The sequence below is a fragment of the Carettochelys insculpta genome, chromosome 1, assembly GCF_033958435.1.
Source record: "Carettochelys insculpta isolate YL-2023 chromosome 1, ASM3395843v1, whole genome shotgun sequence".
Lineage (NCBI taxonomy): Eukaryota > Metazoa > Chordata > Testudines > Carettochelyidae > Carettochelys > Carettochelys insculpta.
This window is the reverse complement of record NC_134137.1, coordinates 38,079,826-38,107,467: the sequence shown is the minus strand read 5'-3', so window position 1 is coordinate 38,107,467 and position 27,642 is coordinate 38,079,826. Positions and strand designations below refer to the sequence as shown.

At 41.7% G+C, this 27,642-nt stretch overlaps 1 protein-coding gene across 2 annotated transcripts; it reads left to right on the top strand.

The window, feature by feature from the left end:
- Nucleotides 1–6,798: 6,798 nt before the first annotated feature.
- MMP7 (matrix metallopeptidase 7) lies at nt 6,799–25,339 on the top strand. 2 transcript variants are annotated; one of them, XM_074981715.1, is made up of 7 exons: nt 6,799–6,879; nt 19,069–19,188; nt 21,413–21,636; nt 21,736–21,884; nt 23,511–23,636; nt 24,180–24,341; nt 25,129–25,339. In XM_074981715.1, exons 1-7 carry the CDS (start codon nt 6,811–6,813, stop codon nt 25,149–25,151), a joined length of 873 nt encoding a protein of 290 aa, XP_074837816.1. In that variant the 5' UTR covers nt 6,799–6,810; the 3' UTR covers nt 25,152–25,339. The 2 variants fall into 2 exon arrangements, with proteins under 2 accessions (XP_074837816.1, XP_074837825.1); XM_074981724.1 differs by having other exon boundaries at nt 6,825–6,879; nt 19,066–19,188.
- Nucleotides 25,340–27,642: the final 2,303 nt, after the last annotated feature.

Here is a 27,642-nt window from a genome sequence, read left to right as displayed (position 1 = left end):
TAGGTAGGTGATTGAAGCCCAGGACCTCCATGGTAATGTTCTCTGAAATGCTTCCAGTTCCACACATAGGGCCAATTAGACAGGCAGAACTGCAGGGTCTCAGTGTGTGGATGAGACAATGGTGTAGGAGGAAGAGGTTTAGATTTATAAGGAACTGTGGAAATTTTTGGGAAAGGGGGAGCCTTTGCAGAAGGGATGGGCTCTACCTAAACCAAAATGGAACCAGATTGCTGGCACTTAAAATTAAAAAGGTTGTAGAGCAGTTTTTAAACTAAGGGCTGGAGGAAAGCCAAGAGGTGTGAAGGTGCATGTGGTTTGGATGGTGGCATCCCTTAGGGGAGGATCTCTTATTGTAAACTCTCTACGTCCTACTAAGGAGGAGAGGATGAAACATGATAAGACACAGGTAGTATCTGATGAGAAACAGTCAAGTATAAGAGTCTCTTTCAATCACATCATGTAATGGCAGGCAGCTAAAGAGTGAAAAGTTCTTAAAGTGCTTTTATACACATGCTAGAAGTCTAAATAATAAGGTGGGTGAGATAAAGTGCCTCATGTTAAATTACTATATCGATATAATAGGTATCACAGAAACTTGGTGGAATGAGGATAATCAATGGGGCACAGTAATACCAGGGTACAAAATTTATCAGAAGGACAGAACAGGTTGTGCTGGGGATGGGGAGGAAGGGTGGCACTATAAATTCAAGAAAGTGTAAAATCAAATGAAGTAAAAATCATAAATGAACCAAACTGTATCATAACATCTCTCTGGATAGTAATCCCATGCTTGAATAATCAGAATATAATGGTAGGGTTATATTACCAACCACCTGACCAGGATGGTGATAGTGACTGTGAAATGCTCAGGGAGATTAGGGAGGCTATCAAAATAAAAAAAAACCAATAATAATGGGGGATTTCAACTACCCCCATATAGACTGGGTACATGTCACTTCCCCTATATAAAACTATGGTATGCCCACATTTTGAGTACTGCATGCAGATGTGGTCTTCTCACCTCAACAAAGATATATTGGCGTCAGAAAAGGTTCAGAAAAGGGCAACTAAAATGATTAAGGGTTTGGAACAGGTCCCATATGAGGAGAGGGTAGAGGGACTGGGACTTTTCAGTCTAGAAAAGAGGAGACTGAGGGGCGATATGATAGAGGTGTATAAAATCGTGAATGGTATGGAGAAAGTGAATACAGAAAAGTTATTTACTTGTTCCCATAATGTAAGAACTAGAGGACACCAAATGAAATTAATGAGGAGCAGGTTCAAAACTAATAAAGTTTTTCTTCACACAGCGCACAGTCAACCTGTGGAACTCCTTACCAGAGGACACTGTGAAGACCAGGACTCTAACAGAGTTTAAAAAAGAGCTCGATAAATATTTGGAGGTCAGGTCCATAGATGGCTATTAGCAAGGGGTAAGGTATGGTGACTAGCCTTTTGTCGAAGGCAGGAGATGGATGGCAGGAGACAAATCACTTGATCATTGTCTTCGGTCCACCTCCTCTAGGGCACCTGGCATTGGCTACTGTCAGCAGATAGGATACTGGGCCTGATGGACCTTTGGTCTGATCCAGTATGGCCGTTCTTATGTTCTCATGTTCTTATGTTCTTAGGACGGGAAGCTGAGGTAAAGTTTCTTGACACCTTAAGTGACTGCTTCTTAAAGCAGCTAGTCCTGGAACCCACAACAGGAGAGGTGATTCTTGATTTAGTCCTAAGTAGAGCACAGGATCTGGTCCAAGAGGTGAATATTTCTGGACCTCTTGGTAATAGTGACCATAAAATAATTAAATTTAACGTTTCTGTGGTGGGAAAATACTACAGCGGCCCAAGACTGTAGTATTTAATTTCAGAAAGGGGGATTACACAAAAATGAGGAAGCTAGTTAAACAGAAATTAAAAGGTACAGTAACTAAAGTGAAATCCCTGCAAGCTTCATGGAAACTTTTTAAAGACACCATAATAGAGGCTCAACTTAACTTGTATACCCCAATTTAGGAAATGTAGTAAGAGAACCAAAGAAGTGCCACCATAGTTAAACAATAAAGTAAAAGAGGCAGTGAGAGACCAAAAGGTGTCCTTCTAAAAACAGAAATTAAATCCTAGTGAGGAAAATAGAAAGGAACATAAACTCTGCCAAGTGTAAAAGTATAATTAGAAAGACCAAAAAAGAATTTGAAGAACAACTAGACAGAGAGTCAAAAAGTAATGGCAAAAAAAAATTTAAGTACATCAGAAGCAGGAAGCCTGCTAAACAACCAGTAGGGCCACTGGATGATTGAGATGCTAAAGGAGCACTCAAGGATGATAAGGCCATTTCACAGAAACTAAATGATTTCTTTGCATCAGTCTTCACGGCTGAGGATGTGAGGGACATTCCCAAACCTGAGCAATTCTTTTCAGGTAAAAAATCTGATGAACTGTCTCAAATTGAGGTGTCATTAGAAGAGGTTTTGGAACAAATTGATAAACTATACAGTAATAAGTCATCAGGACCAGATGGTATTCACCCAAGAGTTCTGAAGGAACTCAAATGTGAAATTGCAGAGCTACTAACTGTAGTTTGTAACCTGTCATTTAAATCAGCTTCTGTTCCAGATGACTGGAGGATAGCTAATGTGACTCCAGTCTTTACAAAGGGCTCCAGAGGTGATCCTGACAACTACAGGCCAGTAAGTCTGACTTCTTTACCAGGCAAACTGGTTGAAAATCTAGCAAAGAAGAGAATTATCAGACACGTGATGAACATAATTTGTTGGGGAAGAGTCGACACAGCTTTTGTAAATGGAAGTCATGCCTCACCAATCTATTAGAATTTTTTGAAAGGGTCAAAAAGTATGTGAACAAGTGTTATAGTGGATATAGTGTACTTAGATTTTCTGAAAGCCTTTGACAAAGTTCCTGAACAAAGGCTTTTAAGCAAAGTTAACTGTCATGGATTAAGAGGGTAAGTTCTCTCTTGGATTGTTACCTGGTTAAAAGATCGGAAACAAAGGGTAGAAGTAAATGGTCAATTTTCAGAATGGAGAGAGGTAAATAGTGGTATTCCCTCAGGGGTCTGTACTGGGACCAGTCCTATTCAACATATTTATAAATGATCTGGAAAAAGGGATAAAGAGTGAGGTGGCAAAATTTGCAGATGACACAAAACTACTCCAAATAGTTACACCACAAGCAGACTGGAAAGAGCTACAAAAGGATCTTAATAAATCAGTTGACTAGGAAACAAAATGGTAGATGAAATTCAACATTGATAAATGCAAAGTAATGCACTTTGGAAAATATAATCCCAACTATACATATAAAATGATGGGGTCTGACTTCGCTGTTACCAGTCAAGAAGGAGATCTTGGAGTCATTGTGGAGTATGAACCCTCGACATGCCAAGTTGTTCAGAATGGTGTCTTGACAGAATCCTTCAGCATACTCTCAAGAGTGACTATTGTCACCTTTCCTGTTCTTGATCACAATATATTGGATTATGAACAGGACAACAGATGGCTGTCAACAGGGCATTCAGTGGACATTTTTCAAACAGTTAGAGAACATTGATTTTGCTGATGATGTCACCATCCTTTCACACCAACATGAAAGCATGGAAGAAAAAGTCTCAAGACTCGATAAAACTGCTGCAATGACTGGATTGAGCATTAACAAGGGAAAGACCAAGATAATGAGGATCTAGCAGTCCAGCAGCAACACCTCACACTGGGAGGGGATCACCTGAAAGATGTGGAGCAGTTCACCTACTTGGGAAGTATTATGGGCAGAGATGGAGGAACAGGTAAGGATATCAATGCCAGGATAGGGAAACAACAGCTGCATTCAAGATTCTCCATCCCATATGTAGTTCACAAATAATATCTGTGAATACGAAACTGCAGATCTTCAGCACAAATGTGAAGAGTGTGCTCTTGTATGGACATAAGACCTGGCACACTAAAATATCTTCAAATCACAAGCTACAGACAATCATAAACAGATGCCTGAGGTACATCCTTCCCACCAAATGGCAAGACTTTGTCACAAATGAGGAGCTTTAGAACAGGGCAGGACAAGAACCAATTGACATTCAAATCAAGAGACGAAAGTGGAGATGGCTAGGCCACACTCTCAGAAAACCACCATCCAGCAAAGGCCATCAAGCTCTCACATGCAACCCACAAGGAAAATGCAAATGAGGAAGACCTCAGACAAGTGGAGAAGATCTACTGACATTGAAGGATAACAACTGGGGTACTCCTGGAGTCAGCTAGAAGATTTGTCCTGAGAGAGTGAAGTGGAGGAGACTTGTAGATGACCTGTGCTCCACTTGGAGTACAAAGGTTAAGCAGTAGTATCTCTATTGGAAGATCTTACAGAAGGAAATATTGTAGGAAATCTCTCACAACAATAGAGTCCAAGTTCTGTAGCCATACCATTGGTGGTGTAAATTATACACTGGAACAAATCATTGTTCCTTAATATTTAAAGCTGCCAATTTGTGCAGGCTGGAATTCGAAGGACAACTTATAACTACTTGTTTTTACAGAATTTAAATATTTGACTCTGGATTGTACTCTCATGTAACAACATCCAAAAATCAAAGGAGCCACACCAAGGATAAATTTAATCTGGTGGTGCTACTCTAGCGATTAAGACAAAAAGAGTTGGCACTTTATTTATGACATCTGCTAATTCTTTGGAATTATGGGGTGTACGGTGGTCATGACACCATTCCTTGATCTTACTTAAGGATAGCATTTTATCCATAACAAGATTCTTTCTCAATCAAAGTATGCCCATGATCCACAACTTAACACACTGTAACTAGCCTGTGATGTCCAGTAGCCTCTATTGCAAAAAATACTATACACAATGGGCCAAAGTTGTCCCTGGAATAACTTTATTAAAGTTCATGGAGTAGCATCAAGGTGAATTCAGAACCATATTTTAACAATGTAGTATTTAAAATAGTATTAAAATATTTTATGTCAGCCTTTAGAACCTTGTGTGGTCATTTATACCTGTGCAAATTGAGTGCAAAATGGGTATAGAGCACTACCAAATCATAACTACACTCACATTTTACACAGGTATAATGGACAAGATAGATCACATTCATACACATAGGGTGCGTCTACACTAGCCAGCTACTTCAAAGTAGCCAGCACAATGTGGAAATAGCACGCATCACATCTACACTCGCCGTGTGATATTTCAACGTTGAAATCGACGTTAGGCGGTGAGACGTCGAAATCGCTATTCCCATCCAAAGATGGAAATAGCGCCCTACTTCGATGTTCAATGTCGAAGTAGGGTGTGTGTAGATGATCCACATCCCAATACGTCGAAATAGCGGGGTCCTCCGTGGCAGCCATTAGCTGAAGGGTTGAGAGATGCTCTGCCAAGCCCCTGCGGGGCTGTATGGTCACTGCGTACAACAGCCCTTAACCCAGGGCTTCAGGCTGCTGCTGCTGCAGCTGGGGGTCCATGCTGCGTGCACAGGGTCTACAACTGGCTGTTGGCTCTGTGGATCTCGTGCTGTGCAGGGCAAGTGTGTCTGGGAGGTGCCCTTTAAGGGAGCGGCTTGGGGCTTTGCTGGTCCCTTATTTCAACGGGCAGCTCTTGTGTGTGTGGACACTCCACATTTCCTTCCAGGACGGCTCCTTTCGATGTTCCCCGTTGCTATTTCGATGTGGAATGTTGACGGCACCAGCCCTGTAGGATGCATAGACGATACACGTCAAAGTAACCTATTTCAATGTCCTTGCTTCAAAATAGGCTACTTTGACGTAGTGTGCTAGTGTAGACGTAGCCATAGCAATAACAAATAGTAACAGAGGAGCCGTGCTAGTCTATATACTATCAAAACAAAAAAGTAGTCCAGTAGCACTTTAAAGACTAACAAAATAATTTAGTAGATGATGAGCTTTCACGGGACAAACCCACTTCTTCAGATCATAGCCATACCTTACCATACAGACTCAATATTTAAGGCACGGAGAACCAAAAATAGTAAACCAATAATAGTATTTTTGGTTCTCTGTGCCTTAAATATTGAGTCTGTTCTGGTAAGGCTATGATCTGAACAAGTGGGTCTGTCCCACGAAAGCTCATCACGTAATAAATTGTTTTGTTAGTCTTTAAAGTGCTACTGGACTGCTTTTTTGTTTTGATAGTGATAACAAATATATTCATTATAAATGTAAAGGGAAATTAATGTATAGGAAAACATGAGTGATGGAATTTCCCTCATATTTCATCATTATTGATCTTTCTTCTCTATCCAGGCTTGTTCTGCAATGTAGTTATCTACGAATGTAAATTACGAAGTCACAAGAAAAAAATAGGCCACGTCACAAAGACTGGGAAGAAACTTGGGGAGGTCGGCGAATGTCCTGTTTCCTGTATTAAACATTAATGCATAGATTCAAACATAACTAAAGGGCATAAAACCAAGCCCGTTGTTCCTGGTTTGTGGTCAGGTAATATTAGCAGTGAATAATCTTCAGAACCAATCAGCCTCATGAGGTTGTTATTTTAAACCTTGACTTTTGGGCACTGAGTCAAAAGATCCGAGTTAATGTAACATTAATGTTCCTCTTACGGACAGTACAGGGACAGAAACTCATTGGAATGTGTCATAACAACATGCCTTACCTTGCCTGATGCCTTCTATATTATATGCTTTTGCTTGTCGGGTTGCTCTAGCTCAGGACACAGGAGCCACAAAGGAAATTGGAATGTACACCTCATCCCAGTGATAAGAATCCACATGCCATCTATGTTGAAGACAAAGACCCTTTCCACATGAGACACCATAATTCATTTCACTTGGACAGATACAGGAAAGAAAACCCTCCTACAGCCAATATAAAGGTATAAACTCTGATCATTGTTGGTCTTGTGTTAATCCGGAGTAATTTATATGCACTGTGTGGTGTGACTCCACTTTTACAGTTCACTGAGATAACTGACATTACAATCTGACTCAAGAGTGTTCATCTGAGTATATAAACACAGTTGTCATATTTTTAATGATTGCACAGAAAAACTGGCCTATGAATCCTTTCCTACACTATTTAGTTTACTGGATCTAAATTCCTAAAATTTTCTGCAAACACTGAACTATGTACATTGGTTAAATCAAAAGGGACAAGGATATGAAGACTGTGGGCTTATCTGTAAAGAAACTTAGTGCACAGGTAGGCATAGCATGAATAGGCAGCTTAGTATGTGGTAAGTACGTGCAGCAGCTTAATACATCCTAAGTGGATGCTGCCACCACACACTGAAAGTTCCATAGCACACTTTTACCCGCTACTAACTGAAACAGCAATAGGTCAATGTGCATTACGGAACTTTTAATGCATGTCAGCAGCATCCATGTGGTCAGTTACAGCATGGCACGTTACTGCACTGTACCACACACGGAGGACTTGTCTATACTTACCGGAAGATCAACATACTGGAGGTCGAGCTTCCAGAGTTCGATTTTGCACATCTGTGAAGACACAGCCAAACTGGCTTCTCTGGGCTCAGCTGTTGACCCCTGTATTTCATGCTATCCTGGGAAGTAAGGAACACAGACGTAAGACTGTAGAGGCAGGGTCTTTAATAGGGAAATAAGTGAATTCCAATACATTGATTCTAGCTACGTAAATATCATAGCCTCCATAGCAACAAAACCAGATCTTCCACGGTAGGAGTGAGGCCCTAAATAACGTTCAGGATCTCGGGTCTCTGTGGATGGTTATGAATATTCCTTATTTACCTGAGTCTGTAATTTATGTTTGCAATATTATTTAAGTGTATTGCAGTCATGCCTACGGCTGCAGTCATGGACCAGGGCCCCACTGCAGTAGGCACTGTACAGACACAGAATAAAAGAGCGTTTATCACTCAAAGAGCTTGCAGTCTTTTTTTTTTTTTGTAATTTATATTTAATTGCAGTAGTGCAGTGCCCTATATGAGTCTGTCAGACCAAGAAAATGTTTGCAGCTGTTTAAAATGAGTCATTTTTTGCTATTTGATGCACATAACAATTTTAAAACATCCTAGTATGTAGTAGGTACTTTCTAGGCAGAAAAGAAAAACTCATCTCTGCTCCAGAGAGCTAACAGTCTGGATAGGCTGGTGGACAACTGGACATAGAAGTATGGATTCTTTGCCATTCCTCCTCATATTTTTTGTGATAATTCTCACTCCTGTTCAAATTTAATAAAGCAAACATTGCTTTTCAGAAAAAAAAGTCTTATATAACCCTGGTGTGTGTGTGTGTGTGTGTGTGTGTGTGCGCACACGCATGTGTGTGTGTGTCCATGAAATAAAGAGACTAGTTATCGATTAAATTATCAAGGAAGTGAAAAATAATATGTGTAAGACGTCAGATCTTGATATAAGGTAGGCAACTTTTTCAGGAATGCACATCCTGTTGTGGTTTATTGGTGAATTTGACTATTACAAAAGCATACTGGATACACTAGGAAGTTTTGCTGGCAAAACCCTGGTTTTGTCAACAAAACTAGTGGAGCATCCACACACAAAATGGGATTTGTTGACAGTATCTCACCAAAACCTGGCACATTCACTGACAACCATCCGCCTCTCCCATCTGCTGTGCCTTTTGTTGGCAGGTTCTGTCAACACAAAAGCCGTGTGGATGCTCTGGGGGTCCTTCTCTTGACAGACAGGGCATCCAGAACAATGGGTAGTCCTCTCTGCTGTGCTTCCTGGGGCCTATTTTATCGAGAGAGTGGCCGGGCACAGCACTCTTCCAACTGGCTTTTGTGTGTGGAAGCACTCCCTTGACAGAAGTTTTGTCAAGAAATTTCTTCTGACTATGACTTCTGTATTATTGCAGTATGGCCTACACACAACCACCTAACCTCAGGAAAATTCTCACTAGCAACAACAGGCCACACCACAATAATACAAACCTGGAACTTTTCCTTACAACAAACTCCATAGCCAACTTTGTCCATGTATTTATTCTGGAGACATCATCACTGGACCTAACCACGTTAATTACAAGATCAGGGGCTCATTCTCATGTACCTTGGCCAATGTTATATATGCCATCATGTGCTTTCTAGAATCTGAATACAGATAATCCTGTCAGTGAGCATTTCAGTGGAGTGGGCCACACTGTTAAAGACCTGAGAATATGTGTCTTAAAACAAAAAGACTTTAACACTACATTATAAAGGGAAACATGTTAACTCGAGTTCATGCTCAAATTCAATATTTTGCATCTTGGTCTTAATAGAGATAACAGTTACCTCACACACTGCAAAGACAGCTTCTCCATCTTTGTTACTTGTAGTGCTTCTCAACCAAGTCACAACGTAATTTTCTCCCCCTCCACACACACACACACTCTTTTTCCCCCTTCTGTCCTACGTATCAGATTTGTCAATTTTCATTTCAATTTTTTGTCTGTATCTCTGTTATACAATCATCACGTCAATTCACTTTCAGCACCATTTCCAGTACAGCACCTATCTCCAGAGCTGAAGAAGTGGGTCTGCCCCATGAAAGCTCAGCACCTAATAAATTATTTTGTTAGTCTTTAAAGTGCTACAGGACTGCGTTTTTGTTAAATCTAAACAGCACAAGAATTCTTCCACCAATCAGCTACTGTCTCTCGGAGAGGTGAATTACCTATTTCAGCAAAAGAACCCCTCTGGTTGGCATAAATAGTGTCTACATTGAACTGCTCCAGCAGCCCTCCTGCAGTGGCACTGCTATCATATTGAAGAGAAAACAAGATCTGTGTAAAAATGCCTCCTCCATACCCATCTGTTTGGTCAGTCCATCCAGTCAAAGTAATATTTGCTTCCTCATGCCCTAAAACACATTTTTACTATCTTTTACACCCCTTACCACTGCAGAGCCAAGCCACGTGTGGCAGAGAGAGTCCAGTCTGGCTGCCCTGTCTCATCCACCCCTAACAGTGCAAATAATTAAGTTCTCTGTGCATGTACTTAGCTTCTCCTTCTGAGCCCCAGTGAAGACAATGAGCTTCTGCGGATGTAACTGAACACACATATTGAAGACAATGGAGTTGAATAAGTATAGCAGAGTTACCATCAGATCTGTAGTCTTTATTACTAAAGAGAGGAGCAAACCAAAAACAACAGTCATATTTCCTATTCACGGGTAGAGTTTGTATGGCTGGCAGTTAGGAAATCACAGATTTATACTCATAAAGGGAGCAAAACTAACATGAAAAATGTATAGCATTATAGTAATGTCTAGAGGCCCCATGTGGCTACATCAACACGAGAAGCATCTGTTGACAGAAGTGTCTGTTGGAAGGGATTTCCCGCCAAAAAATTCTGTTAACCGATTGCATCTGTGCATAAGAGCAGTTTTGTCAACAAAACTCTCTAGTGTTGACGTGGTATTTAAGATCAAAGACCCATTCAAATAGGAACTGTATGCATAGGAAACTGCACCTCTCTTAAGGAACTTACAACCTAAACAGACAAGATGCAGTGTGAATAAAAGGAAGCAATATGATCCCTATTTTACAGATGAGAAACTGAGAATGAATCATTGAAATAATTTAGTAAAGGTCACCCAGGAAATTAGTAGCAAAGCCAGGACTCAAACACCATTCTTGGCAGTCTTAATTTAGCGACTTAACCACAAATTCGGCTTTCTTAAATAGACTCCTCATACACAAAAAGTTTCCCATTTCTCATCATTAATTTTTAAACACAGATATTGCTCACTCCAATGAAATCTAAGTGGGTTCTTGTGGGTTTTGGGCCTGAGGCTTGGTCCACACTTGAAGATTAGGTCAAATTCAGATGATTTAGGTCAAATTTGTAAGGAATCAGTTCACACTACAGGGTTCACTTCATCAGCTTTAAGGGCTCCTGAGGTCGACTTTTGTACTCCTGCTTTTCGCAAGGAGTAATGCCATATTTGATGTTGCATGGCTGACATTAGTGTAATGCAGATGGACAGTTGTGAAATTCAACATTCTTGGCCTCCTGAAGGTGTCCCACAGTACTCCAATGTGACCACTCTGGCCACCACTTTCAGCTCCACAGCTCTTCAGGTGTGCAGGAAGCAGTCTGGGAAAATCTGAATTTCATGTCCTGTTTGGCAATGTGACAACCAGAGTAGGCAGCACACCTCATCAGCACATCTGCCCATGAATTCCAAGGGTTGCACACGAGCTCCAGCATGGAGCATGCAGGAGATCCAGACCCTCGTTGCTGTGGTGGGCTGGTGGGGTGGATCTGTGCTGGCAAATCTATGCGGCAGCAAAAGAAATGCAGACAGATACGCCAAGATCTCACAGAGTGTGGAGGAAAAAGGATACACCAGGGATGCCCAGCAGTGCTGCATGAAAATAAAGGAGCTCAGGCAGGTGGACCATAAAATAAAGAAAGCAAATATATGTTCTGAATCAGCACAGCTAACACGCCATTTCTGTGAGCAGCTGCATGGGATTTTAGGGAGTGGCCAAACCATTGTCCCCAGAGTGTTGTGGATACCTCCAAAGAGATTCCTCAGCAACGAGGACTTGGTGGATGAGTAATAGGAGGAGGATGACAATGGCTAGCAGGCAAATGGAGCAGCTGATCTTGCTGACAGTCCCGAACTTTTTGTAATGCTAGATCTCATCCCCCCACCCTCAGGATGTTTTCCTGCCAGACCCTCATGGTGAGAAGGAGCACCTCTGGTGAACTCTCATTTTTACTCTGCTACCAGTGGGCAAAGGAAATGAGTGTGATCTGGGGCAGTCACTGCACCTATGTAGCCCGAGACTCCCCAGAACAACTTGCTAATGTGTCTGGGGATGGAGCACCAAGCCTTCTTGCACATCTCCATAAAGCTCTCAGACAGGTACTCTAAGTCTTTAAGGTTTTTGGGGAGGCCTGCCTTATTCTTCCAACCTCCTCAGTAGGACATCTTTCCGTGTTAAGACACCAGTAAGTAATCTGGCATCACTGCACCACAGAGCAGTGTATCATAATAACCAGCCTTGTGCCCACATTCAGTCAGCATCTGTTCCTTATCCAAGTTTGTTAGTCTAACAAGACTAATATCTCTTTTCGCAATCTTGGGGAAGCGAGGGAAGGAGCATTAAGCTACTACATGACAGCACAAACTGCACTGCCATACCTGGACTACCCCCCACCACCCTCCCTGGGCTGCTGGTAGAAAGGAAATTTTCACAATCCAAACCAACAGAGGAGGGGGGAACTTCATGGTGACCAGCTACCAGGAAGAAAGTGCAAGCTGCTTTGCCATGCCTGGACTACTTCCCTCCCTTCCTCAGGCTGCTGGGAGAAGTTAAATTTTCACTGCCCCAGCCAAGGGAGCGAAGGTAGGACCATATTGTGACCAGCTACAGAAAGGAGCATGCAGCTGTTCTGCCATGCCTGGACCACCCTGTCCCTTCCCCAGGCTCCTGGGGGAAGGGAAAGTTTCACTGTCCCAGCTAAGGCAGCAGGGAGGGAGACCAGGGGGTGACCACCACTGCCACAGTCTCTAGCCCTCCCCACATCCACTTGCAGCATGCACAGCTTCAGAAACTGCTTTTGCAGTCACAGGCTTGAAAGCATGCCCCCAATCTGTGCCTTACCATGGCAGAAGGCAAACTGTGCCACCCACATCCCTTAAGATCTCTGGGTAGTACTTGCTGCACAGAGGATGCTTAACAGCCAAAATGTGTCCTTGCATGGAATACATCCCCACTGTCTCTCACAGAAGTTCATTCATGAGATTCTTTGGCGTGCTGCTAAACTTATCTACTGTAAATGTAGCTCTTTAATGTCTGGCCTTCACTTGTGTTTTGTTGCTGTGTGTTCTGCAGCAGGCTCTTTGCCCCCCTCCCCTCCCCTGGCATTACACTGGCACAGATCCACAGGAGAAAATGAATGTGAGAAGATATGTCCATGGAGCACTTTCAGGATTTCGGCTTCTGTGAGTGATTCTGACTATTCCGCACAGAGAGGGCACAGAACCGTGCTGTAGGAGAGGTAGACTGATCAGTAAGAAAGGAGAGCAGATTGTGAGGTGAGAAGAGAGCACAGAGAGCATGAATTGGAGACCCAGAAGGAGATGTTGAAGCTAAAAAGGCAGCAAACAGAACTCCTGCAGTTCCTGGTACAGGACCACAGAGCACCACTACAACCCATAATGTACCATATGCCCTCCTCACCGTGTTTCCTAACCTGCTGTCATCAGCACCCCAGAATGTGCAGTAGGAGGAAAGTGAAGGGCAGCCTTGCATCCACTCCTAGGGTTGCTTCTCAGAGAGGAAGGCTGACTTTTTCCCACCTGTGATGGAAAATGCTCTTGTTTGCCCACCCCAAAGCCCCTGATACAAACTCAGTTGGTGCCCCCTTAATAAAAACAATTAAGCTCAAAAAAGCTCAAATACACTGTCTTTATTGTTTGTGTTGCACAGGGGTGGGGTGACTTACAGGTTTTAAAGGCAAGCACACATCATTCGGGGGGGTGCCTTAAGAACAACAGATATGACTGTCATGTCACTGGCTGGTCATTCAGAAAGCTGTTTTTCAAAGCCTCCTTGATTAGCAGCACCCCTCATTGTACTCTCTTTATTGCCCTGGTGTCTGGCTGCTCATAATTACTGACCAGGTGATCTGCCTCAGCCATCCAGCCAGACATAAAATTTTCCCCCTTATTCTCTCCTAAATTATGAAGCACACAGCAGGCTTCCACCACAATGGGAATGTTGCCTTCGCTGAGTTCTAACTGAATCAGGAAGCTCCTGCGCCTGGCTTTTAAATGGCCAAATGCACATTCTACTACCATTCTGCACTTTCTCAGGCTGTAGTTGAACTTCTTCTTACTGTGATCCAAGCTGCCTATGTATGATTTCAGGAGCCAAGGGAGCAAGGGGTAAGCTGGGTCACCTATCATCCAATGGTGATTTTCTGGTCTGGGAAGAAAGTCCCGTTCTGCAGCTTTCTCAACAGACCAGAGTTCCTAAAGATACAGGCATCATGCATCTTTCCAAGCCATCCCACACTGATGTCAATGAAACAACCTTTGTGATCCACCAAAGCCTGCAACAACATGGAGAAGTATCCCTTGTGGTTTACGTACTCTGTGGCAAGGTGGTCTGGTACCAATGGGGGTACGTGTTCTGTCTCTTGCCCTGCCACAGTAATGGAACCCAATCATGGCAAAATGTCCACTCTGTCCTGCATATTTCCCATATTTCTCATTGATTTCTTTGGCTACCTGGGTCACAGCAGCCCCACTGTAGATTTGCCTACTCGGAATTGATTGCCAACTGACTGGTAGCATTCTGAAATTGCAAACTTCCACAGACCTATTGCCACACATTTCTGAACCATCAGAGCAGGTCTCATTTTGATGTCCCAGCACTTCAGGGTGGGGAAAAGCAGTATGCAAAGTTCCATGAAAATGGCCTTACACATGCATAAAGTTTGTAGCCACTGCTGATCATCTTATGCCTGCAGAACAGTGGGGTCCCACCAGTGTCAGCTTGTTTTACATAACCAGTATTAATGTCCCACTGTGTACAAAGCATCAAATGCATACAACATCTCCCATTCCTCCTCTCCAGTGTCTCACATTCATATATGTCTGTGTCCTCCTCAGAGTCTTCACTGCTCTCATGGCTGCTTGGGCACTGCTCACACCACAGCACAATGCATGAGGTACTCATAATACTTGCCACAACAATTTTAAGCTGTATGGATTCCACGCTAGCCTTGCAATGGCCTCTGCATGGATATGAAAAAAGGGCAGAAAAACACATTTTTATCCCATCATACACTGGGACAGAAACCCACAATGCAACAGGATACCAAGAACTGTGGGATAGGTGTCTACGGTGCATTGCTGACAAAGATGAAACTAGCAATGCTAATGGGGACACACTCCATAGACTTCATGTGCCAATGTGGACATGCACCCTCGACTTCGTAAAATTGGGTGCTACAAAATCCACCTTAACAAATTTGACTTAATTTCATAGTGTAAACATACCCTGAGTATAAAGGGAAGCCTAGGCCTACTAGGTGTTGAAGAATCCCATGTGCTGGGTTGGAATAGTGGAGATGTTCGTAACTGAAGCCACATCTACACTAGACCTGAAAGTGGATTTCAGATATGCAATTCCAGCTATGGCAATTGCATAGTTAGAATCAAAGTATTGGAAATCAACTTACATGACTGTCTTCACAAAAGAAGGGCAATGGGAGCATTTCTGCTGTCGACCTCCCTTACTCCTTGTGATAACAAGGAGTAAAAGGGTCAACGGCTGACTCCAGACAGATCAATTTCATGTGTCTTTACCAGATACATGAAATCGAACTCGGAAAGATCAACCCTGACTGGGTCAATCTTCCCAGAAGTGTAAACAAGGTATAAGGGAGACAGGTTCCACAGAGGATGGACCTAAATTATGGAATTAATTCTTGCAAGAAATAAGTTTGACCACAGATTTTCCCACAATTGAACTAAGAAATGTGAACTCATTTCTTCGACTGAGCTGTTCCTAACAGACACGATAATAACAAACAAACTAACAAATAAAAAGTCATCGGCCAACCAAACTTTTTTTCCTGAAAATGAAGAGAGAAACATTGTAACATTATATTTTCAGTACTTCAAAGGTTCTCGGAAACTGCATACTGTGTTAAGGATTATACTGTAAAAGCAACCAGAGAGAGGAGTATGTGGCAGCCAGGATTAAGCAAACTTGTGTGGGTTGCCTCTGCTAAAAATAACTTGATGAAGACTATTTATAGAGCACAAAAGAGAAAGTGAGTCAATAATTCCCAGAATAAAGTTCTTCATTTCAGTCTCTGAAAATGTGGCATTTGTACTAATCAGTCTTTGAAGGCTCTTGAGTTAACCTGTACTTCGGCCTCTGTTTAAAATATTGCAGGCACCTGCATGTAAATATCTGACTCTTGAGCAGGGTTTCATGTAAACTGTGTGCTTGTGCAGACACTCAAGAGAGATTCAAATGCCGCACATCTGATTAGCAGAGTGCCCGCTGCTAGGATTTTTATTTATCTTGGCGGTGCACACTCTCACATGCCTTGGTACACATAAAAATTTTTTCATGTGTGGATGGAAAAGATTAGAGGAAATATTTCACTTGAGCCTACTGTACATGTTAAGATAAAGTTCCAACAGCAGGGCCTTTCTAACTAACCAGGCGGGTATAAAAGGTGCAGTGAGGTAGAGAGTCCCAGCTGTCCTTCTGTAACCCATCAGATGTGGCTCTCCAGCTAAACAAGTCCCTCAAAGTATCAGCTGCAGGAATCGAACTTTCTCCTTTAACAGGGCAAATCAGGTCATGGAATTAGACAGCTCGCAAATGTCCTCCACAGCATTTCAGATCTAGTCAGTGTACAGAGTCTCTAGTAGTATTCAGGTGCGTGAGCAGGCAGCCCAGAATGATGCACTAATACAGCCAACAGCAGCCTCTGTTCTCATCAGGCTGGTGTCCAGGCTGACGGAAGTTTCCTCCTGGAACCTGTATATAACTGTAGCTCCTGCTCTTGCCTATTCACCAGAGAAGTGACAACCTCTTGGTGGTGCAGAGGGGAGCTCTGCCTCTTCAGTCTGCAAAACACAGGGGTACACTCTGCTGGCCAGAGACAACTTTGCCCCACTGGATTGGAGGGAAAGGTCTTCACATGGTACTTAGCATTTATAATGTAAGTGATCTCCAGCAATAAAAGGGAAGGGACAGCAAGTTTGCCATTAAATAGGCATGGAGGCAAAGTTGGAATGAGAACGACGATTTTGGACAGAGGACAGTATACAATGTCCTGCAGCGTCAGAATGTAGACCCAGATTCTGTGTATAATAAACAGCCATTTTTCCTCAATAAAGATGTGAACAATAATGTTTAATGGTGAGTTTAATAAATGCAGATATGAAAAATTATTTAAATGACTAAATACTCAGCACAGCAAAAGGGATTGAACGTCTTAGCTATTAAAAGAACCAAAACCAGTCTTTAATAGATGTACACTATAATAAAGATCATAAGTGGTACAGAGGACACTTTTCTCATGATTTCATGACTATTTATGGTAAATCTTTCTTTTGGGCATCAGCCAACACACTTGAGCCACTCTTGACCTCTTCACTTAAGGACAGACTCAAATGCTTTCTAATATAAATTTTGTTGACAACTTGGCTCAGTCCACTCTTCCCAAGAACTATGACCAGTGAACATTCAAGAATGAATCACTTGATGCTACTTCACTTTTTTGCCTGACTGAACATTAAAAACACTTGCAAATTATGGAATGTATTGTGTCAGACATGATACATAGTTCCTAGTTTCACTGTGAAAAATTTCCCCTCTCAGTCGGTGGAACTATTCTACAAGAGCTAGCTAAGCATTGGTTTTCACAGAACAATTATTTACCTGAGTAAAGGTCCTAGGTGTGAAGCTTCAGATGGTAAGCTCGTGATACTTTTGTGTAGAGTATTATGGTGCTTCATTGTGTAGAAGTAACAGCCACAAAAATGAATATTACATACAAACTTTTAATCTAACATCTTATAGCTTTCAAAACCTTTAGTGTCTGAGGTTGAAATTTTCCCATTTGAGCCAGACTTTCTGCTGTGCTGTTTCTATTTAATACAGCAGAGAGAGGGGGAGCTAATTTGTTAGCTGTGGCTCTCTGACTCTCTGGTTCGGCTTTGGCCCTTTCCCAGCTTAGAGAAGCTTTATGGCTGCTCTAACTAGTGTTGGCTAGTCCTAGGCTTCATTGGCATTGGAATTTCTCTGTTTTATATGAGGAATCAGATCATTCCCTTGACAGGCCAAGATTAGCAAAGCACAATGTGGCTAACATCCATCTTTAAACTATCACCCCTCCTCAGCTGTGTCAAAGCACAGCTCACCCGCAGGAATTTTTCTATTAACTTCAGTAAGAAGGCTCCTCCTCTACAATTAAATACGCGAGTAACTTTATGCATGTTTAAATACACAGTTAACTTTATGCGTGTGAGTAGTCCCGTGGTGAAACACAGCAAATGTCTTTTCCACAGTAGCAGTGCCAGATGTTGCTTGGAGGAGAGCCATTTCTCCTTTTCCTCCAGCTGGGATCCACTGTCATATTTGGCTGAAGTACACTTGGAGTAAACCCATGCATTGCTTTCTGTAGAGGGTGCATGAGGCCAGAGTGTGGATACCTAGGCCAGAAAGATGGCTTTTGCCCAGTTCTGCTCTCATTTACGCTACTGCTACTTCACTGAACTTCATTGAGTTGCACCAGCATAACTAAGCATGGCTCCTTACTTTTCATATAAGACTCTGTTGGATTTTCACATGTATACCACAGGATAGTTCTAGCCCCTTTTTCTTTATATCTAACAATCCATTATAGAGATTCCTCAGAGCCCATTAGATCTGAAATATAAAACATTAAGATGCCCCATAACCTTTCTATATATAGAAGCGATCAGACTCCGAGCTCAATTAAATCTGGAGAAACTTCACTAACATCAATAACTTCAAGGTCATTGACAGCAGAATTTGGGCCAGAAAGCTTACACAGAAACCTTTACATTGGCAGGTACTACAGAGTAAGTGGTTTCAAGTGATTTTGTCCACCTGGCCCTAACACTCATTTAGTCACGTCCTCTGCAGTCAATCAATACATGCAGAGCATCAAGCCAGAAGAGTGTTGCAATGTGTGCTAATGGCGCCAAGGAAATTTTGGGAAGCTGAGACTATACAGCAATTGTATTGATTGACTGAGGTTAAGAAAGATAATTTCCCTCTGTCTCTGTGATTTTAGCGCCTGAGTCACATGAAAGGGGAGAGAAAAGTTGGCTGCCTGCTGTATGAGTGTGACATCAGCTGTGCTGTCATCAAAAAGTTAATGTTTCTTCATGTACATTTTGGAATAAAGACACCTTAAAAGCCTTACAGCAAATAACAAAACTACCAAGGAAGCCAAAAATGACTCATGCAATCTATTACCACACACATCCATAAGGGCCTATATAAGCCTTATAGCTGTGACCATCAGACACAAAAGAGCTAAGATTTTCTTTTTTTAGCAGAGACCATTTGATAACACCATGCGATACATCCTGCTCTGCGCTGCCCTGTTCCTGCCTGGAAGGCTTACTCTCCCACTTAAACAAGAATCACAGCGCTCCAGCCACCTGGAGCGTATGCAGGTATGTCACGAATAGGGCTATCAGTCTGGCTGTACGCCTAACCTAAGAATATGCTGCTTTGCCACTGTAAATCTACCGCCTAACTATTTCTTTCCAGAGAGGGTGTTACATGGTTTTATTTTTATTTTGGTGTTACATAGTTGCAACTAATTTCACAAAAACTAGAAGGCATGAAGTAAAAATTTTGAAAGCCCCTATGTGAAATTGCAAGTGATTAAAAGTGACAGGTGTTAAAGACATTAAGGTACCTAAAGATGCGGACAGGCATCCAGTGGGACTTCCAAAGAAGTTTATGCTATCTATCTATCTATCTATCTATCCATCTATCTGTGTATCTATGTATCAATCTATCTATCTATGATTTCAAGCAAATGGAGTCTCCAAAACCAATGGGACAAATTAAGGATTAACTTGATGTGTGTGTGTGCATGCACACGTGTATATATATATATATATATATATACATACACACACACATATATTTCAGTAACAAAAATATTTTAATAATGATAATCTAAACTATTTTAAATGCATCTGACCACAATTCTATCCAATGCTCACCTTTCTTTAAAAAGAGGCAAGACTAATCATATATGTGACACTGGTTGAACTGTTCTCTAGATTCTAATGGCAGTAAACTCCCACTAAATAAATAGGACCACTTCTTCAGCGTCTGGCTATTATTGTGCAACACTTTCCTTGTATATTTAATTGGTATTATGGAAAAACTGGTAGATTGAAGTGTGAAAGAAAAAATGTTATAACTGCCCATGATTGGGTATAAAGTAACACCTCCACCACAAATAAAATGTTGAGGAAGCTTGAAGTTAGGTGATTTCAACTTATTGTGGAAAAAAATATATGCTAAAATATCCTGAAGTGCTCCACATCTCCTGCTGACTAATCTATGCACCCTTTTGGCATGTCCCAGAATAGGAAAAGGAACTGGATGATTTTACAGTAATGTTTATAAAAATTATAACAATGAATTATGAATTATTATGTATTACAAAATATATGATCCTTTGATTCTACCCTCCATCTCCTCTTACTCTATTTTCACACCATAAATATTGCTTGATAATAGATAATTTTTAGGAAGTCCATATAGATTTCTTTTTTTAAAATTAAAAGGTGCTCTCTTTGCATATTTCAGATTAATAGTCTAATTATTTCTTTTCACAAAGTTCACTGAGAACTTAGTGGCAAATGACATCTTATGATATTCATTTGTAAGGAACCATAAAGCCACAATTTTGTTATAAAGGTCACACGAGTCACAGAATCCATGATTTCCAAAGACCTCCATTACTTCAGCTTCTAAGGCTGTGAGCTGCAGTGTCCCACCCCCTCATGCAGCAGGGTGGAAGTGTAAGGTTCCCCGTCAGAACCCACAAGCTCTGAGCTGCTATGGATAGTGGGGGTACCCAGCAGCTTCCCAGAATGACAGAAGCAGGGGGGCCCCTGAAGCTCTGGACCCTGCAGCTCTGAGCCACAGGTGGAGGGGTTCCTGGAGCTTCCAGCTACACAGTTACTAAGCCTGTTCCCATTTTATAATGGAAAGTATTAGCAACTGTCATCAGTTTTTCTTTATTGCCCGTGACCTGTCCGTAACTTTTACTAAAAACGTCTATGACAAAATCTTAGACTTAATAGTACTTCTAAATGTCTAGGGGTCTGGTTCACTGAGGACCTTCCATAATACCAATTGGACAGTGAAAAGGGATGAATGTAAATGCATGTAAATTTACACACATTTTCAGATCCTTTACACTACCAAAACGATTTAAAAAGACATTGGCATAAAAGAGAAACATGTGCCTAAGCTGTAAAGCCAGAAAAGGTTCAGGAGTAAGCACTTACTCAAATATAGGTCTATCTCATAGTTGCACAAAACTCCTTTGTGTCTTTCATAAAAGACTTGGCAAAGCCCTGAAGCATATGGATGTGGCGTAAGATTAAGTACACAAGTCTCAAAGGAGAAAGATCATGACTACGTTAACATCGATCCACATTTTTATTTTGTTCACATATATTGGGAACATGCCCTAATGTCTGTCTAAATTGCTTCCCTTTCATGACAGAGTACAGTAGGTTTCTAGGGATGTAGTAGTGTAAGTATACCCAAGGATCTGAGTCTTACACTTGCTGACAAGTTCTGTAAAGGTATAGGAAAACACAACTAGAGATGCATCCTAAACCTAATGTTTCTTTTTATTTTCAGAATTATCTTGCCAGGTTCTTTCCATCTATTAATAAATTAGGTTATCTTACCTTAGAAGAGAAAATTAAAGAGATGCAGAAATTTTTCCACCTGACTATAACAGGAAAATTAAATTCAGAAACGGAGGAAATGATGAATAGGCCAAGGTGTGGAGTCCCTGATATGTTAGATTACAGCACATTCCCAGGAAGTCCAAGGTGGAGGAAAAATTTATTAACTTACAGGTAGGTTATTTGTCACTTTTTGCATCTTTTGTTTTATTTTAATTATGCCAGATTATTCCATGCCTTAAATGACACTTTTTTTTCTTTTCTTGTTAAAAGGATTGTTAACTATACACCTGATCTGCCTCGTGATATGGTGGAGAAAGCAATCGAAAAGGCTTTTAAGGTGTGGAGTGACGTGACACCACTGAAGTTTCAAAAAGTTGAAAGGGGAGAAGCAGATATCTTGATTCGTTTTGCATATGGTGGTGAGACTGCTGCTGTGTTTTTAAGAATCTATTCATTATATTTGCTTTAGAGATGAAGACACACTTTAAAAGTGTACATAGAAAGTATGGCAAAAGACCACCTTGGCTTAACCGGGAGATCTTGCATGATCTCAAAAACAAAAAGGAGTTATATAAGAAGTGGAAAATAGGATAAATTACAGAGGATGAATATAAGCAAACAATACAGATATGCAAGGGTAAGATTAGAAAGGCAAGGGCACAAAATGAGATCAAACTACCTGGAGACTGTGTCTATACTTGCATTCAACTGTCTAAAGAGGCATGCAAATGAGGGAAATTGAACATGCAAATGAGGCCCAGATTTACATATCTGGCACCTCATTTGCGTTTTCTTCTTTTGAAAGAAGAAAAGCAGTGTAGATGTGGCTCTTTCGAAAGTAAACCCCCATCTTCGAAAGAACCCTTCTTCCCATAAAAAAAGGGAAGAAGGTTCTTTCAAAGATGAGGTTTACTTTAGAAAGAGCCACATCTACACTGCTTTACTTCTTTTGAAAGAGCTTCTTTCGAAAGAATATGCAAATGAGGTGCCAGATGTATAAATCTGCACCTCATCTGCATTTTTGATTTCCCTTATTTGCATGCCTCTTTCAAAAGAGGAATGAAAGTGTAGACACAGCCAAAGGGCAACAAGAAGACGTTCTACAAATATATTAGAAGCAAGAGGAAGACCCAGGACAGGGTAGGCCCACTGCTCAGTGTGGAGGGAGAAACAATATCAGAAAACTTGGCAGAAGTGCTTAATGACTTCTTTGCTTTGGTTTTTACCAAGAAGTCTGATGAAGGAATGCCTAACATAGTGAATGCTAGTGGGAAGAGGGTAGGTTTAGAATATAAAATAGAAAAGGAGCAAGTTAAAAATTACTTAGAAAAGTTAGATGTCTGCAAGTCACTAGGGCCTGATTAAATGCATTCTAGAATACTCAAGGAGCTGATAGAGGAGGTATCTGAGCCTTTAGCTATCATCTTTGAAAAGGCATGGAAGTCCAGGGAGATTCCAGAAGACTGGAAAAGGGCAAATAGTGTAGGATGCTGCCTTCAGATGCTTATAGCTTTACAAGACATTTTCTTGATGGCTGTCAGCCTCAGGGTGAACTTTTTTGGAAAGTTTCAGAGATGGTTAAGCCATTTCTGAGAACATGCCCTCAATAGGACAGAGGTCCGTGGAGAAAAACAGTTTGTGATCATGTAATTAAAAACTGTATCATAACACACACACACAGGGGCACTGAATTAACTGCACAAGCCATCTAAGTGTGAGAGAGGTAGCCATGTTAATCTGTATCTTCGAGAACAACAAGAAGTCCTGTGGCACCTTATAGACTACTAGATATATTGGAGCATAACCTTTTGTGGGCAAAGACCCACCTTGTCAGATGCATGAGTCTCATGTTCATCTTATGTGTGGGATTTCCTACCTTTTGAGTGACAGACTTTGCTAACTGAACATTATTTTAGTCTCATTTTTAATATAATATATAATCTACAATTAATAAAAGCAAACTCTAAACTTCAGGATATGGAATTCAGTGTTTGAAATGCATCATTATGACATTTGATGACATATTCATTTCTCTTCCCATGCAGAACATGGTGACTCGTCCCCCTTTGATGGACGAGGTGGAATACTGGCCCATGCCTTTGCACCTGGCCCAAGAATAGGAGGAGATGCTCACTTTGATGAAGATGAGAAGTGGTCACAAAATCACATAGGTAAAGTACTTCCTGTTCCCTTCACAACAAATCCAGCTTCTTATAAACAAAATCCTAACACTGTGTTTGCTTCCTATAACTGCTCAGCAGTTTCACCACGCTTGCTCGCTTGCTCGCTCTCCATAGATCTATGGGGGTTCTGTAATGGTAACATATTTATCTTTACTTACCATAGCATACCTATAGAGTCTGCACCCTGAGAAGCTCAAAGCACTTTACAAAGGTGGGCAAGCAATGTTATGCTCTTTTCATAGATGTGGCACAGGTGTAAGTGATTTGCCCATGGTCAAAAGGTGACCCATTAACTACTGCCAAAATGTCAGTCAGGATTAGATTTCAGGTTTCCTGTCCTCCATTCCTGGGCTTTGCAATATTCTTACTAAAACATGTGAAATATACACATTATAATTAAGTGGAAGATGAGAGAAAAATAAACTAAACCTATTGGATTTCATCACAATGGAAAGATGGAAATTCCCCTGCTTTTGATGCTCTGTTCTACTGAAGGTTAATAGGTTTTCCCCTCTTTTTTCTGTATTTTAGGAACAAATTTATTCCTTGTTGCTGCTCATGAATTTGGTCATTCTTTGGGACTGGGTCACTCAGATGTTCAAGGTGCTCTGATGTACCCCATCTATCACTACTGGGACCCAAACACCTTCCGCCTTCCAGATGATGACAGAAGAGGAATTCAGAAATTATATGGTAATTTCACAGCGAGGTAGCTGTGTTAGTCCGTATCTTCATAAAACAAAAAAGCATCCCTGTAGCACTTTAAAGACTACCAAAATAATTTTATTAGGTGATGACTTTCGTGGGGCAAACACACAGTTTTCCAGATCTGAAGAAGTGGGTCTGCCCTACAAAAGCTCATTTCAGTGTGAGATGTTAATGTTGATATTAAAAATTACCAAAAGGGAATTTGCCACACTTTACTTTGAGAAGTACCTTACTCAGCTAACAGTCTCATTGATTTGGTCTACTCTCAGAGCAAGGTACTACTCCGTTTGAGTAACGGTACCAAAATTTAGATCAAGACAACATGATATACTTCATACTTCCCACCTAGCCTTTATGGAGTCTGAGGGCAAGGTCTTCGTATTGTGACACCACCTAATGGAGCTGGAGAGACTGAGTATAGGTTCCCTACACACCTTGCAAAACTCAGTGACAACATGCTCCTAACCTTACTACCAGTGAGTAGTACCTTGCTGTACCAACCAGATATTAAAATCAGTTGGGCTGCTTGCTCAGTGTAAGTATGGCAGAGTCTGACTCTCACTTCATTGCCCACAGAGTCCAGTATTACTCGCTTTGAGTTCCAGGGCAAAGCTGTGCCCTAAACTGCTGAGCAAATCTTGCCAGTGATGCTTGTGTGTGAACATGCCGTTTCATTGGACACTTCACACAGGGTCAATAATCGTGATACATATTTTGCTGCAATTTGTCCCTTAAACAAATACCTTAATGTTTCCATACTTCTATCCCTCAGGCAGAAAAAGAGAAAACTTCTAAAGAACCGTGCTGTTTTCCAAAAGACTGAAGAATTCACTAACCATACTTTTCTTTCACACTGGAAATGTTTCCTTTTATTTCTTAGTGAATTAAAATGGCAAATGTTTGAAGAGAAATTTCTGCTCCTGGACATGTACTGAGATTTGAAAGCCTCTTAAAATTTATTCAGTAGTTTTTGTGAAAATAAAAATTCTCCCAGCTCTATTCTGCCATTCTACATTCCCGTCTGTCAGACTCTAGTGGGCTGCATTTCACTGCTGGGCTCAGTGACTCCTATATGCGCAATTTATATACACGGGACAAAATTCTCTATTGGGTACCTGAAGTGCATCTAACACCACAGTTTAGGCTCCCTGTTCCCAGCCCACTGCTGTCTTCCCTCCCTGCATGAACATACCCAGACGCAAAATATCGTCCAACTGGCCCAGCACAAGGGTCTGCAACTGAAATAGCGAGATGAGCCATTTTTTTCAAATTCAGTTACAAAAATCAGTACTTCAAGAGCCATAATGCATGTGAACACAAGACAGTCCTTAAATATATACTAATATATAAAATATAATAAATAATCTCAAACCATGATTTTCATCGCCCCTATTTTAAGAACAGACCACACACAATTTGCACCACTTAGAAAGTTAAGTTACTCCCATCCCCAGGCTTCATCCCCACATCCTGCAAACCTGCCCCCCATCTCCAGGTTTAACCCCTTTAGCCCCAACCCCTTCCCCATCTCCAGGTTAACCTGCCTCAGAGCATGACCTGCCTATGCTGCTGCTCCTCTTTCATGGCCCCCACCTCCCTCCTGCTGCTTCCCCTTAGTCACCTCCTCTCTGCACAGCTCCAGCAGGCTTGGCCACCCCTTCCCCCAGCTCTCCTGCAGGCTTCCCCCATATGCACAGTCAGTGGCTCCCCGCTCTGCTGCCTTTCTCACCCAGGACTCCCTGCCCTGCCGGCTGACTTCTGCCAGGCTCTCTGCCACAGCTGACTGCTCTTGCAGCTGTGGAGGCTGCCACCGCTGACACAAAAAGGCTAAATGCAGTTTAATGGCAGGAGCAAGCTGAGAATTAAACCAACTGAATTTGGTATTTTTGTTTAGTGGCAGCAGCCTCCGGAGCCACAAGAGGAGTCAGCTGTGGTAGCACTGTGAGCAGCTAGTGATTCCTTAACGAGCCGCATGTGGCTCTGGAGCCACAGGTTGCTGACCCCGGCCTAGTGGAAGGATAGAATATGATGCAGTGTACAAAGCCAATCCCCACTTCAGCACCAGAAGGGCTGGATCCCCATGCAGAGTCTTTCCCCCTTCCTACACCCCCACAGTCCCAAGAAGGTCTGAAAGGCAAATTCTGTTTAGCTGCCTAGGGTAGGGCCTCACTCAGTGCAGGACACGAATGCTTCTCAGGTAATGTTCTGTTTCCATTATCCTGACTCAGCGTCTTTTAAATCTTAATCTTTGATCATTTACAATTATTCCATCCTTTGTTGCCCTGAAAGGTGAAGTAAGGCCTGGCAGAACCCTGAGGAGATTAGTTAGGTGGCTCACAGACTCATGGCGTTAGGGAGCTGACATCCCATAAAGCATGAGAAAATCTTCCTCTTGCTGGAAGGGTAACAAGGGGTGTCACAGCCCTGGGCACCCCTAGAAAGTGACACCAATTCCCCTGAAATATCCTTTTCCTCGTACAGCCAAACTTTCAAATATGTTCAAACCATGTTCAAATACATCAAGGATCATTATAAAGAGAACTGTGCTCAACTGTTCCCCATGGGCACCAAAAGTAGGAGAAGTAGCAATCCACTTAATCAAGGGAGATTTTGGTTAGATATTAGTTTTCCATCTAACTAAAGATAAGGTCTGGATTAGGCTTCAAAGAAAGGTTCTGGAATCCACATCATTGGAGGTTTTCAAAAACCAATTGGACAAACAGCTGTCAGGGAGTGCCTAGGTATGCTTGTTCCTGCCTCTGCACAGGGACCTGGACTAGTTCATCTTTATAGGCCCCTTTCACCCTACATTTCTGTGACTCTCTGAAAGGTAGAGTTTAACTGCTGAACATCACAGTGAATGGATCCTCTGCTTGAGTCCAATATGAAATATTAACACAAGAGCTGGTCCCTGATTCAGAGAAGTTAGACGACCAGTGAAGACAGCAGGATGCACCCTGTCATAGATATCCAGTGACAGCCATTCCCTGATAGAGCAGTAGGAGGAGCTAGGGAATCCAATGGTTCTTCCCTGATAAAGGTTTGCAGTGCACAAACAGGGACTTGACTAAGAAAAGCAGAAAAACCGTCCCACCCCAACTGTTGCAACACCTATTCTAATTCTGTAAGTTAACAGGTACAATTCACAGATACACTTCTGACCCAGAAATAGGCTATACAAGAGGGCAGGTAACTCCAGAACACAAGCCATTCCACTTACAATTCAGAAGTCATCAACAACACTGAATTGTCAGAAAGACAAAGAGGATATGATTAAGAACCAGAC

Bases quoted from the DNA above. Each gene is read 5' to 3' on its own strand.
- MMP7 (XM_074981715.1), top strand. From the start codon at position 6,811: ATGAGACACCATAATTCATTTCACTTGGACAGATACAGGAAAGAAAAC. The intron at 23,637-24,179 runs GTAAAGTACTTC...TCTGTATTTTAG, and splicing joins GTGGTCACAAAATCACATAG to GAACAAATTTATTCCTTGTT. The intron at 24,342-25,128 runs GTAATTTCACAG...TCTATCCCTCAG, and splicing joins AGGAATTCAGAAATTATATG to GCAGAAAAAGAGAAAACTTC.